Source organism: Echinops telfairi, unplaced genomic scaffold (genome assembly GCF_000313985.2).
Source record: "Echinops telfairi isolate 266 unplaced genomic scaffold, ASM31398v2 ScPeMD7_7475;HRSCAF=8513, whole genome shotgun sequence".
Classification (NCBI taxonomy): Eukaryota; Metazoa; Chordata; class Mammalia; order Afrosoricida; family Tenrecidae; genus Echinops; species Echinops telfairi.
In genome coordinates this window covers 20,581,593-20,596,367 of record NW_022111379.1, presented here as the reverse complement: position 1 = coordinate 20,596,367, position 14,775 = coordinate 20,581,593, and the positions used below count along the sequence as shown (strand labels likewise).

At 37.9% G+C, this 14,775-nt stretch overlaps 1 protein-coding gene across 2 annotated transcripts in view; it reads left to right on the top strand.

The window, feature by feature from the left end:
* Nucleotides 1-14,775, top strand: part of FSHR (follicle stimulating hormone receptor) — a 284,860-nt gene that overhangs the window by 132,944 nt on the left and 137,141 nt on the right. For both annotated transcript variants that reach the window (XM_045285748.1, XM_004699745.2), the window contains exon 2: nucleotides 4,506-4,577. In XM_045285748.1, the coding sequence (XP_045141683.1) occupies nucleotides 4,506-4,577 (72 nt within the window). The remainder of the gene's footprint in view (nucleotides 1-4,505; nucleotides 4,578-14,775) is intronic.

The following is a 14,775-nucleotide window of genomic DNA, read 5'->3' as shown; positions in this document are numbered from 1 at the left end:
TTAAAACAAACATCGACTACAGGGCTTTTTGATATATCAAGGGAAATAATGGCTTTGGGGAAAACATCAGAATTAGGTAAAACCCTGACTCTAACATTTAACTCGGTATAATATCTAAACCAAATGCTTCTGTTTTAAACTCCATTTATTCCTCAGTATATAAGAAATTTAGTGAGAATAAAATAATACTAATGTTACTTTCTTAAACTTATTGGTGGGTTCAGTGAACGTTTACAGGGCATATCAGTTTTCCATTCCACAATTCGTACACATTTTTCTTCATTAATAGCAATTTCCACAATGGGAAATCACGTATCCAACTTCCTCCTTGTATTTCCTGTTTCAATTCCTCCTTCCCTAAACCTTCTGAAATGTGTTCTTGGGTAAACGATCTCCAATGTTTGAGTGTTATACGATGTGTGTGCCTCACTCTATTGTTCCTCTTAGGTGCCTGTGGGTCAGTCCAGACTTAGATGAACAGCAGAACAAAATACATCCCCGTCCTTCGCTGTCCTCAATCATTGTAATTTGGGGGACAATTTTTGCAGACCCTGTATCAATCCATTTGCTTGTGGATCTTGCTCTTTTTCCTGGCCTGCTGCATTAGCAAGCATGCCGTTATTTTCTTAGTGATAATAGATCTAAAGTATATGAAAGGCACCTTCATCACCCTCATTTTAATGAGCATTCTAGTTGTACTCCCAAGGACAGAATTTCTGTTTTCTGGCAGTCTGTGCTACTTTCAGTATTCTTCTCCAGCATCAAAACTCAAATGTATCATTGTTCCACTTTCATATTCCTATTACAGATGTGCCTGTTACTTATTTACTTACCTGGTAGCATAGTGGCTCTAAGTTGGGCTGCAAACCACAAGATCTACAGTTCAAAACCACCAACTGCACTGTGGGAGAAAGACGCTTTCTACTCCTAAAGAGTTCATCTCTGAAACCCCTGGGGCCAGTTCTACTCTGGCCTATAAAGTGATTATTTCTCGCAATCAACAGGATTGCAGTGAGTTGACGATTGTCTCCCTGGAAATTGAGCCATAAGGGGGAAAGATTTGAAAGGTGATGAAGGCCTATAATCCCATGGGCCCTGCCAGTCTCGATCTATCTGATAGTAAGCCCAAGCTTTATTGTGATTTTCATTTTCGTTCCATGGTCATCTCCCACTCCATGTAGGACCTTCACATGTGATCCCTTTCAGCATACTTGGTAGTGATAGTAAGACACCTCTTCCTCTGGTCTCAGCATCCTCTTAAAAAAACAAAACAAAACACTCTCAGTGCCATGGAGTTGATTACAACTCATAGCGTAGGAATTTCACATTGGACTTCTATCTGTAAGGTCTGCAGTTCAAAACCACCAAGCGGAAGCTTTCTACTCCCATTAAGAATATTTCTACTCTACCATATCAGGTTGCTGTGAGTCTCAGGGTCCTAGAGCCTGATGCCTGTCCTCTGCTCATCTATTGAGTTAATTGTCTTCATGTCTTCAATTTGCATCCCTCTTCTTTCCTCTAAACAGGGCGAGGCCTGAAGTTGCATCTCAGATGGCTGCTCAAGCCTTTCATACCCCAGTGGTTGCTCATCACAGTAGGAGATAAGACACTTGTGGACTGTTAGGAAAATTAATATTGGTGTTACCTGAGACTAGGCTCCTGAGCACCTAGTCTCAGCAATTAATTCCCACCATGGTGTTTGGTTGTATCTAAGATGTTTTCATAACTTTTCCCCCTGGATGTTCCACCACACTCACGGATATATTTGGAGCAACTGTACAGATATTTGTACAACATTTATATAAATACAAGTACAAATATTCTCTGGCAAGCCTACATGTGTGTGTGTGGATGCACACGCCCACTTGCCCTCCTAGATCCATTCATCTCTGTGCCTATTCACGAACCACTCATAGATGATCATAACTGCAAGATCCAAATACATTTGTATTTACTTCTTTTGCCTTTAATTCGTACTCTCCTCCAGGTGTCTTCCAATATCACCATGATTTTTTGTTAACTTCCCTAGTTTTGTATATTGCCTTCTCTTTCATTCAAATTTACATGTATCTACCCTCTAACAAGTAACTTACCTTCTCTTACCCTCTCACACAAAAGATGTTTTTATTGGTGTGAAATTCTTTTCTTGACTTGTTTATAGTAGTGATCTCATACATAGCTTGTCCTTGTGATCACGTTATTTTACAAATCAGAGTGTCCTCCAGGTTCATCCTTGTCATGAGTTTTCTGTAGAATAATTGCTATTCATTAAGAACGCATAGTGTTCACTGTGTGCATGTGCCATAGTTTGTTTATCTATTCTTTCATTGATGGGCATTTAGATTGCTTCCACCTTCTTGCTATTGTTAATAGTGATATGATGAATATGTGTGTGGATATATCTACTTATTTGGGCTTGAATATAATATATATATATATTGAATATATAATAAAGCAGAGGTTAGATATATATATGACCTAGGGTTATAAAACCAAAAATGAAAAACACCCTAATGTTTAGCATACCTTAAACCGAAAGAACACTAGATATATTCAAACCTCAACTTGTAATCTTGAACATTCTATTGGCAAAATATTTAATAATGCAGGATGCATCAAAAGAAGATGGAAATAATACACAGTGTCACTGTACAAAAAAACCTGACTCACGATTTTAGGAGTTATCATATGAACAAGAACCAATGGGGCTGAAGGAAAAAGTTTAACCTTCACTGACAGCATTAGCCAAAAAAATAAGGCTCCAGGATTGATGAAATACCAATAGAAATGTTTCATGAAGTGCTAGAAGCACTCTCTTATCTGTGCCAGGAAATGTAGAAGACAGCTTCCTGGCCAAATGACTGGAAGAGATCCATATTTGCACCCATTCCAAAGAAAGGTGAGCCAACAGAAGGCTAAAATTATAGAATAATATATTTAATAGCACATGCAAGTAAAATTTTGCTGAAGATCATCAATCACATTTGCAGTAGTATACTGACAGGGAGCTGCTAGAGGTTTAGGCTGGATTCAGAAGAAAACATGGAACAGGGGATATCATTGCTGATATCTGATGGATCTTGGCAGAAAGCAGAGAATACCAGAAAGATGTTTACTTATGTTTTATTGGTGTGTAAAGACAATCAACTGTGTGGATAATAAGAAACTATGAATAACCTTGAGAAGAATGGGTAATACAGATACTTCTTTGTGCTCAGGCAGAACCTGAACATGGATCAAGACACAGTTGTGCAAACACAAAAAGGAAATACTGCACTATTTAAAATCAAGAAAGGTGTGTGTAAAGGTTTTATTCTCTCACCATCCTTATTCAATCTATATGCTGTGAAAATCATCAACGAAACTGGATTATATGAAGAAGAATTTAGCATCAGGATTTGAGGAAAGCTTATTGATAACCTTAATTGTGCAAATGACACAACTTTGCTCCTGAAAATGAGGAGGACTTGAAATACTTGCTGATAAACATCAACAGTTGCAGCCTTCAGTATGCATTACAGCCCAATATTAAGAAAACCAAGCTCCTCACAACTGGACCCATCGGTAACATCATAATAAACAGAGCAAAGAATGAAGTTCAAAGCTTTCATTTTCCTTGAATCCACAGCTGATGCTCATGGAAACAGCAGTCAAGAGATCAAGGGACATATTGCATCGAGCAAATCTGCTGCACAAGACATCTTTAAAGTGTTGAAAAGCAAGGAGGTTAGTTTGAGAATTAAGGTTTGCTTGACCCAAGCCACAGTGTTACCAATCACCTTATAAGCATGTGAAAGCTAGGCTTTGAACGAGAAAGACTGAAGAAGAATTGAGGAAGAAGAATTATGATGCTGGCAAAGAATATTGAAAACACCATCTTAAATCATGTAAGGATGGCACAGGAGTGGAGCATTATTTTTTCTGTGGTACTTAGGGTCACTATGAATTAGAGGCAACTCAAGGGCAAATAGCTACAAGAGGACAGTGTTTAACACAGAGGTGAATTTCTGTTGAATGTGGAACAGTATTTTGTTAATGAGAACATTGGATTTTTAGGCTAGTTTAATGTAGAAATTTCCCCTAATACAATAATAATAATATATACTTACTATATTATTATTAATATTATCATGTCCTTGGCACAGAGTTGAAGCGCAATGCCTTTTTCTTTATTTCATACCTTTGTTATGCCAGGAGGCAAGATAGAATGAGTAGCGGTAATAAGCAAGATTGATATCGCAGCTGTGACTCATACCAGTCCGGTGACTTTGGGCCCATATCTTGATATTCCTAAACAACCATTTTCTCTTATCCAAAATGAAACAATAATAATGTTATCACTTCTTTGTGATAAGAATGGAAAGAGATGATGTAAAAGCACTATAATCATTATACTTATGGCACACTTCTATGTTGTTTCTTAGATTACATTGTGCATTAGACACTCAATCATTTACCATTTAATAGATATACATTGTGACAATTTCTGTCCATTCTCTTTTCAGGAGATTTGTCCTTACCAAGCTTCGAGTCATCGCAAAAGGAGCGTTTTCGGGATTTGGGGACCTGGAGAAAATGTATGTACTTGCGAATGCTATGTGTAGATATCTAGAGTTGGCACTAGGCAATAATCCCAGATCAGATCGATTTTGATACTCTATGGCATAGAGTCTATGCTTAGAAGCCACATACACAGCCGGAAAACTTCCTTCACCTCTTCTTAATTTATTTCCTTGTCATATTTCCTGAACAACAGAGAGAAATGCTCCAAAGCACGGACCTTAGAACTAGCGAAAGATCGATCCAAGCATAAGGGTGTGTTTACAAAATACCTGTGGAATTTTTATAAACTAAAGTTTATTTCCTCTATTACTATCCCATCTTCTTCCCTAGATATTTTCTAATTTTGTTCATTTGTGATTGACAGTGCCATCTAACATTTATGCTTTCGAAATTATCTGTAGTTTTTCATCCCCAGAATCAGTCATTGATATATAAGCGTTTAAAGGTAGTATGGACGTTGTCTCTATCGCCTAAGAGTTTTTTAAGATGACACATAGATGTCGCTTTGAGGAATAAGGTGCACCTGACACAATCCAGGATCTTTGCAGCCACTTCATAGGCATGTGGAAGCCAGGCAATGAATAAGAAAGACCCAGAAGAGCTGATGCATTTTATTACGGCAAGTGGGAATATTATTGAAAGAATTATGAACTAACAGAAGAATAAACAAATCTGTTTGTACAACCAGAACACTCCTTAGAAACTAGGATTGGGGAGTGGGGAGACTGAATTCTCAAGTACAGTGAACAAGTTATCAGATGAGACCAGATCAGAGAAGGGCATCATGCTTGATAAACTAGAAGGTCAAAAAAAGTGAGAAAGACCCTGAATTATATGGATTCTCACAGTTTCTGCAACAATGGAATCAATCTTAAATCATGTAAGGATGGCACAAGAGTGGAGCATTATTTTTTCTGTGGTACTTAGGGTCACTATGAATTAGAGTCAACTCAAGGGCATCTAACTACAATAGGACAGTGTTTAACACAGGGGTGGATATCTGTTGAATATGGAACAGTATTTTGTTCATGAGAACATTAGATTTTTTAGGCTAGTTTAATATAGAAATTCCCCCTAAAACAATTTTATCAAAGTGGGGTAGAAACAGGGGGAAAAAAATCTAGTGAACTCTTCCACATTTCATGAAACTCCATTATCTCTCAGTTTGTACTGTAGGCCTTGAAGTTCTGGACATGTGGTGTTTCTCCATAATAACACACCAGGGAGTCAGAACTGAAGAGACATGAACCATTGCAAGACAACATGTCAAGTCAGTTCCAACCTATTGTGACAGCATATATGAGCCCATTGTTGCAGCCACTTGTCCAGTTCATTGCATAGATCACCTTCCGTATTTCTGCTGGCTCTCGAGTTTACCAGCCGTCCAGTGATGATGTTCTTCTCCAGGGTCTAACCCTTCCTGACAACATAGCTAAAGTACTTACAGCTAAGTCTAACTGGCTTCAATTCCAAGGAGTATGCTAGCTGTCCTTCTCACAGCAGATTCATTTGTCCTTCTGAAATTCCATGGCATATTCAATGTTCTTCACATACCACAATTAAAAGGCAACAATTCTTCAGTCCTCCTTGGTCATTGTCCAACATTCACACACATATCAGGAGATGGAAAACGCCGTGTCTTAACTCTGCTTTTTAGCAATTTGAAAACAGTAATAAATGGTTGCAGCAGATAAAATGTGTTGTTAGATTTCCTGACTGCTGTACCTATTGGCATTGATTATGAATCCAAATAAAATCAAATCCTTGATGCTATATAGCATATATATTTTTACATTTATTGTGACATTGCTTATCGGTCATGTAAAGATTTTTCTGTTCTTTATGTTGACTTGGAATCCATATTAAAGGCTGTAGTCTTCGATCTTTGTTGACAAGTGCTTCAAGCCCTCTTCATTTCCAAGAAGCAAGGTTATGTCATCTGCATACTGCAGGTTGTTAATCACCCTTCTCCCAACCCTGATGCCACGCACAACTGCATACATGTAGCCCAGCCTCTCTGATTCTCTTCTCAGGACACAGATTGAGTAAGTGTGGTGAAAGGATACAACCATTTCAAACATCTTTTTCGATTTTAACCCCATTGTTTCCTTCTAATGACTGCCTCCTGATTTCTGCATAGTTTCCACATGGGCACATTTAAGTGTGCTAGAATTCCTATTATTCTCAATGTTATCTAAAATTTGTCATGATCCACACAATCAAATATCTTTGCCTTTTTAATAAAGCTCCATGAACATCTTTCTATAATTCTCGGCTTAGTGCTTACACATTAGGCTGCTAACCACAAGTTCAAAACTAACGGCTGCTTCATGGCAGAAAGATGAGGGTGTCTCCCACCATAATGAGTTACAGTCTCAGAAACCCAGGAGCAGTTCCTCCCTGTCTTATAGGGTTGCTATGAACTAGAATGGACTCTATAGTAATGAGTTTTTGTTGTTGTTGATGGTGGTGGTGTTTAAGCCAAGATACATCTGTCATCAGCAATAATAGTCCTCATTCTTTGTCCTCTTCTGAATCCGGTGTGGCTTTCTAGCACTTTCTGTCAATATGCCACTGCAAATAATTTTAAGTAAATGTTTTGTTAAGTATTTTGTACATGTTATTAAGAAAACTGTTAACACCACTTCCTTTCCCGCCCCTCTCCCATGTCCCCCCGGAAGTGGTGTTAAAAAACACAGGAACAAGGGAACAACAGGTGATCCAAAATCAGTGGCAAGGAGAGTGTCAAAGGCCTGGTAGGGCTTGATCAGGGCAATGTAAACGAGAGGAATTGCTGAAACCTAAATGAAGGCTAAGCATGATAGTGGGACCAGAGGAAAGTAAAAGGAAATAGAGGAAAGAACTACGAGGCAAAGGGCATTTATAGAGGCCTAAATACAGGCATGTACATATGTAAAGATAATTATATATGACGATGGGGAAATAGATTTTTATGCAAGTATTTATAGGTGTAGTATTAAGGTAGCAGATTGACATTGGGCCTCCACTCAAGTGCTCCCTCAATGCAAGAACACTTTGTTCTATTAAACTGGTATTCCATGATGCTCACCTTCCCCACATGATCGCTGAAGATGAATGGGTGCACAAGCAAATGTGGTGAAGAAAGCTGATGGTGCCCAGCTATCAAAAGATATAGTGTCTGGGGTCTTAAAGGCTTGAAGGCAAACAAGAGTCATATGAACCCCTAATAAAATGATTTTTTTTAAAAAGGCCATCTAGCTCAGAAGCAACAAAGTCCACTTGGAAGAAGCATGAAAGCCTGTGTGATCACAAGGTGCTGAAGGGATCAGTTATCAGGCATCAAAGAACAAAAAATCATCTCATTGTGAATGAGGGGGAGTGCGGAGTTGGGACCCAAAGCTCATCTGTAGGCAACTGAACATCCCCTTACAGAAGGGTCACGGGGAGTAGTGAACCAGTCAGGGTGCAGTGTAGCAACGATGAAACATACAACTTCCCTATACTTCATAAATGCTTCCTCCCACCCCACTTACTTGCATGATCCCAATTCTACCTTACAAATTGGGCTAGACCAGAGGATGTACACTGGTACAGATAGGAACTGGAAACACAGGGAATCCAGGACAGATGAACACTTCAAGACCAGTGATGAGAGTGGTGATACCAGGAGGTTGGAGGGAAGGTGGGGTAAAAAGGGGTAACCGGTTACAAGGACCTACAAATAACTCCCTCCCTGGGGGACAGACAACAGAAAAGTGGGTGAAAGGAGACATCAGAAAGTCTAAGACATGACAAAATAATAATAATTTAGAAATTATCAAGGGTTCGTGAGGGGTGGTGGGGAGGGAGGGTAACAAACAAGGAGCTGATACCAAGAATGATGCTCGCAACAAATATACAAATTTGCTTGATTCAATCGACATATGTATGGATTGTGATAAGAGTTGTACGAGCCCCCAATAAAATAATTTATTTTACAAGGAATACTGTTTTCTAATTTCTTTATTCTGTTGATTATTTTCTTCTTAGAATGGGCACAAATATAGATCTCTTTCAGTATGTTAACCAGGTAGCTGTCTTCCTAATTTCTTGGAATAGGTAAGTGAGTACTTTGAGCATCTTATTTGTTCTTTGAAATATCTCAGTTAGCATTCCATCATTTCCTAGATTCTTGCTTCTCACCAGTGTCCCCATAACGCCTTGGAATTCTTTCTGCGCCATTGGTTCATTATCATGTGCTTTCTTCGGAAATATTTGAACATCAACCAATTCTTTTTGTTAGGGAAACTCTGTGTTTTCCTTCTATCTTCCCTTGAGGCTTCTGTATCATTCTGGATCATGCTCATAGACACCTTCATAAACTTTCTTCTGAAATAGTTGGGCATCTACCTACTCTTTTAGATTCAGCAACTCTGCATATTCTTCCCATCTTCCTTTAAGACTTCCACTATCATTGAATATTGTGCTCACAGACTCCTTCAATATTTCAACCCAAGACTTAAAATTTTGAGATTGAGAAATTCTCCTTCCCTTTTGATTTTTTTAACTCCAGAACTTCGCACATTTCATTCTAATACTTTGTTTTTAGAGCTATTCTTTGAAGTTCTCTGTTGTAATATTTTGTTTCATTATTTCTTCTATCCCTTTTAGCACTCTGTAGTCAAGAGGAAGTTTCAAAGTCTCTTCTGATATTCCCTTTAGTCTTATCTTTCTCATCTTTTTAATGCATTTTTTCATATTTGATGTTCTTAAACATTGATGTCATCTTAAACTCACCTAGTCTTTGGTCTTTAATATTTAAAGCATCAAATCTATTCTTTAGAAAGTTTATAAATTCAGGTGGGTTCTAGTTAAGGTCATACTTTGCCTCTTGTAGACTGGTTTTCATTCTCGACAAAAATTGATTATTCCAGTCAATTCTGGCTTTGTTCTTACAGATGATACTGAGCTGCTCCATTATCTAGTTCCACAGATGTAATCAATTTGATTACAGTGTATTCAATCCAAGGAGGCCCATATATATACTTGCTGTTATGTTGTGGCTGGGAGGGGAGGTAGTTCAATGAATCTTTTTTGTTATTCTTGGAAAATCTTCATGTGATCTCCAGTGTCATTTCTACAACCAGGTCATATTGTCCATCATTATTTTTTGTCATCAGAAATTATCAATCAATCCTTATTACATATTTGATTAATTTCAAATTACCGGAGTCAGTGGAATCTTTGGCAATAGTACTTGATGATTAAATTTTAATAATATTTTATTTCAACTGATGTCCCTATCACTGTAGGTAGACCCTATCACCGATAGCACTGTACTTCAGGAGAAACCTTAAAATGTTCTTTTTGCAATGGGTCATGACACCATTCCTCTTCAATTTGTCATTCCCATTAGAGTAAACTATATGATTTTCTGATTTAAAATAACTGGTAGCAGTTAGGGTTTAAAAAAAAGAAAATAAATAAAATAAAATAACTGGTAGCAGTCCACTTCAACTCATTAGTGCTGAAGTTATTGATCTTTACCTATTCCATTGTATATGTTATGAGTTTCAGTTTTTGATTCATATTTCATACATGATACGCTTTAATTATTAAGAATGTTTTCAGTTGTTCTCATTTTGAATCATGTCACGTGAGCAAAATGACTTTACTCCATATATGTATTCAGCTCAAATCTACTTTGAGGAGGCAGCTCATCTCTGGTTATATTTTTAGTGCTTTCAAACCTTTCAAATCTTTATCAGATAGTGTTTTGCTGTGATTCAGAAGATTTGTACCAGTCCATTTTTTTCAGAAGTAGATGGTCAGATTTTCTTCTTAGTCTGACGTAGTGTGGACGCTCCACTGAAACCTGTCCCACAGGAATGACCCTCTTCGAGTTTTAAAGACCAGTGGGGCAGCTTCCACACTCACGCCGACAGAGGGATAAGAACAAAGAGATTCGGTTAATAAAGTGGAGGGGTTTTTTTTTCATTATAAGCAACAAAAAACCTTCTGAGTTACTTGAGTTTCTCCTTTGAGAAGGTCATCCAATTTCTATTCATAGTTCTTTCACCTCTCCCCACTTTCAGACTCGTGGCTGAGAGCCGAGAAAAAAGAATCTACTAATGAGACAAACTTAAAGCAAATATAGAAGTCGTATTTCAGTAATAAACTGGTTGTTAGACGAGTGTGGTAAGAATTCTGTTATCAGGAAGGAGCAGTCCCTGGGGAAGGATGTCATGCTTGGAAAAGTGGGGGAGGGGGGGTTCAGCAGAAAAGAAGAAGACCCTTGATGACGTTTGTTGACCCAGAGCTGCAGCAATGGGCTCCCTCATGACCAGGATGGTGAAGATAATTCAGAAGCAGGTAGTGTTTTATTCTGTTGTGCAATGGTTCGCTATGAGGTGGAACCAGTCTGATGGTATTTAAGAAAAACAAAATTAGCTTGTGATTCATTTATTTAATTATCCCTTCCTCTTTTCCCTAACCCCTGGAAATTATTATACTTTCTCTATAGCTTTACCTCTATAATGGTATGTATTTAGAATCAGACTTACTCTTTTTCTCAGCTATCTTTATGCATAATTTAGGTCTTTTTTGAGCTTAATAGCCATTTAAAAAATCCTGAATAACACTCCAGTTTATGAATGTTCCACAGTTTATCCTTTCAGTATTGATAAACTGCCAGTTTGGGCAATTATGAATAAACATTCTCTAAATATTATCATACAAGGCTTTTTTGTGGACATGAGTCTTTAACAAATTTGGGCAAATAGTCTAGTGTGCCATTGCTAGATCATATGTTATGGATACGTTTATCTTTGTAAGAAACTGCCAGACTGATTTTCAAAGTGTCTAAATCACTTTACATGCCTATAGAAATGAATAAGAATTCCTGGTCTTTTACATCCTCACTGGCCTTTTGGTCTCACCAATACTGGGGAGCTTGGTCATTTTAAAAAGAATATACTTGTATTTCACTGTTGAAAAATTGAAATTCCCTAGGACTATGAGAAAGTTTTACTCTGTCCTATAGGGCTGCCATGAGTCAGAATCAACTCATCACCACACACAGTGACAAGATAACGTCGAACATCTTTTCCTATGCATGTTTGTCAACTATATATTTTTCTTCATGAGGTATCTGTTCAGATATTTTCCTATAGTGTCATTTGATTGGTTGTTTTCTTTTGCTGAGTCTGACATCCTTTGTGTAGTTTGGACGTAAGTCCCATATTCGCTAAGTGTTTTGAAAATATTGTCTCCCACTCTTGCCTTTTCATTCTTTTTACAGTTGTTTTTCCGCATACCTGATGTGGGTTTTTTTAATTTAATAAGGGTCAACGTGTCCATTTTTTTTCATGGATCATGATTACAATATGTATTAAAACTCATTAAAAAGTTCAAGGTCAACTTTTGTAGATTTGCATTTTACCTTCAGAGTTAATTTCTGTGAAAATGCAAGGTTGGTGTCTGGAGTCATCTTTGTGAAGTCTTACAGCCAGTTGCTATAGACCATTTATTTTTCTAAAAAGTCTCCTTTCTCAATTTGATTGTTTTGCGCCTCTGTCAAAGATCACTTGACTCTATTTGTGTGAATCTCTTTCTGGGCTCTCCACATAGATTCTGGTCTCGTTGATCGATTTCTCTGCTCTTTCACGAATGCCATACTGTCTTGTTTACTGTAGCCTTACAGGAAGGCCTTTGGACATGTTAGGAGAGACCAGTCCCTGGAGAAGAGTATTCTATTTGGTCAAGTAGAGGGGCAGCAAAAGAGAGGAAGGCCCTCCACAAGCTGGATTAATCTGTCGCTGCAGCAATGGGCTCCAACAGAAGAGCAATGGTGAGGACCGCAAAGAACATTTCTTTGTGCTGTAAACAGGGTCTTCATGAGGCTGAGCCCAATGGATGACACCCAACAACAAGAGTACATCTTGCAGCTGGTAGTGTTAGCTCTCCAGCTTTGTTTTTAAGACCTTATTCACCCTTCTGGATAGTTTCGATTTCCATAAACTTTGGAATAACTGTGTCACTATCCACAAAATAACTTGTTCAGATTTTGACTGTGATGTACTTCAAAAATCAAAAAATAATATCTTAATATTTAGACACTTTAATCTACTAACATGGAATCTCTCTTCAATTACCTAGGTCGTCTTTGATTCATTTCACGAAAACTTTTTAGTTCCCACATATAGATTTTGACATATTTTGTGAGAGTTAAACTACTTTTATTATACATGTGCCAGAGTTAAGTGGTGTTACATTTTAATGTCAAATTTTTATTTTTCAATAGAACAATTGAATTTGCAAAAATCCAATTCTCACAGTTGAATTTTGCCTGTGTGTTAATCTGGTATCATGCAACCTGCCTATAATCACTTATTGGTTCCAGGAGTTGTTGGGGTTGTTGTTGTTTGGGTGATTGCTGGGGATTTTCTACATAGACAATCTTGCTATCTATGAAAATGGACAATTTTGTTTCTTCCTTCTTGATCCTTTGCGTCCATTTATTGTCTGATGCATTGGCTAGGACTCCCAGTGTGATATTGAACAGGTGTGGTGAGGGAGAAAACCTTGCTTCTCTGAATCTTTGGCAGAAAGCGTTTGGTTGCTCACATGAAGTATGATATCTGCTTTGCTTGGTTGTTTGTTAGTTTTGTAATTTGATTGATTGTTGCAAGTGTTCTTTATCAAGTTGAGTTTCCTCCGATTCCTAGTTTGCTAAGAATTTTTTTAGCATGAATAGATATTTTAGTTGTCACTTTTCCTGAATTTTACTGATATGATCATGTTATTTCTCTTTTTTATCCAGTTGATGTATGACTTTGATTTTGAAATGTTTGACTAGCATTGCCTGTCTGAAATAAGTACCAGTTGGTTGTGATGATATATATATATGTGTGTGTGTGTGTGTGTGTGTGTGTGTGTAGTGATATATGTGATGATATATATGATGATATGTGATGATATATATATATCTCAACTCAATTTACGAATATATTTTTAGGAAGCTTTATCCTTTATTTTTTCATCTTTCCGTGTGTCGGTGAATAACATAACTATCCTACAGACTCACAAGCAAGAAAACGCTAAGTTTCCCTTGACTCACTTGCCTTTTCTCATATAGAAAGTATCCTTTGAGTCCTACTGATTTCCCCACGAACAATATCTCTGAAAACCAACCCTCCTCTCCAGTCCTGCCTGTTACTACCATGTCCACAACCTTGTGGCATTCAGGTAGCTTACTCCTTGAAGCTGGCAGCCTGATTACAGTTCTAATCCCAGCTTTTCTAGACTACCAGTCTGCATTTTTCAAACTTCCTTGAAGAACCTCAAGGGTCTCTGAGTCCTGCAGATTTGTCTTAAGTCCCTGAACAGAAACCAAAGCCCTTTCTACCTATTATTCTCATAGCACATTCATTGTGTACCTCACACTTTTACTAGGTAGACACTGCCATTCCTCAAATACTATCATTACTAGACATTACATTATTTAGGATGTAGTGGGTGATTGTTTGAAAAAAATGATTGATAGATAGAGGATTCAAAAAGTAACTACAGGTGAGAGAGAGAGAGAGAGAGAGAGAGATGCTTTCATACTGTGCTTATGCCTCTTTGCCTGAAATTCTATCTAATAGAATTATGCTCAACCTGTAGAAGCCAAGCTGAAGGTTGGCTTTCCTGAACTCTACCACTGCTTCCAACCTACAATATTCTGTAGATAGTACAAAATAACATATTTATCAGATTGTATAGGAATGGACGGGTTTCCCATATCCCTTGATTGTAAGTTCTTTTCCTGGCCTACTGTAACAGCCTTCTACATGTTCTCAGTAACTTGTCTCCTAGCACACCCTCCTCTCATCTCCATTCATTGGCAACATAGCAACAGAGTTAATCTGGGTAGACTAGAGAAACAAAATTCATAAACAGTCACATTTTATGAGAGAGTTTTATATAAAGGGTAATTGTACATTAAGCATCCCAACCCAGTCCAGTCCAAGTTCATAAGTCTGACATTAGCCTATATGTCTGGCATTGATCAACAAAGTCTTCCTCAAACTCACAAAACACATGCAATAACACTGAGTGCAGGAAGAAAGCTGAATCAGTGAGCGTGTAACCATGTAAGCTGCCACCTCAGCGCTGGCAGGGGTCTCCAAATGGCTGCTCCAGCACTCAGGGCTGCCTCAGGGCAGGTCCATTTGGCTTCTCCTCAGGGATGTCTCACAGGAAGTGAGC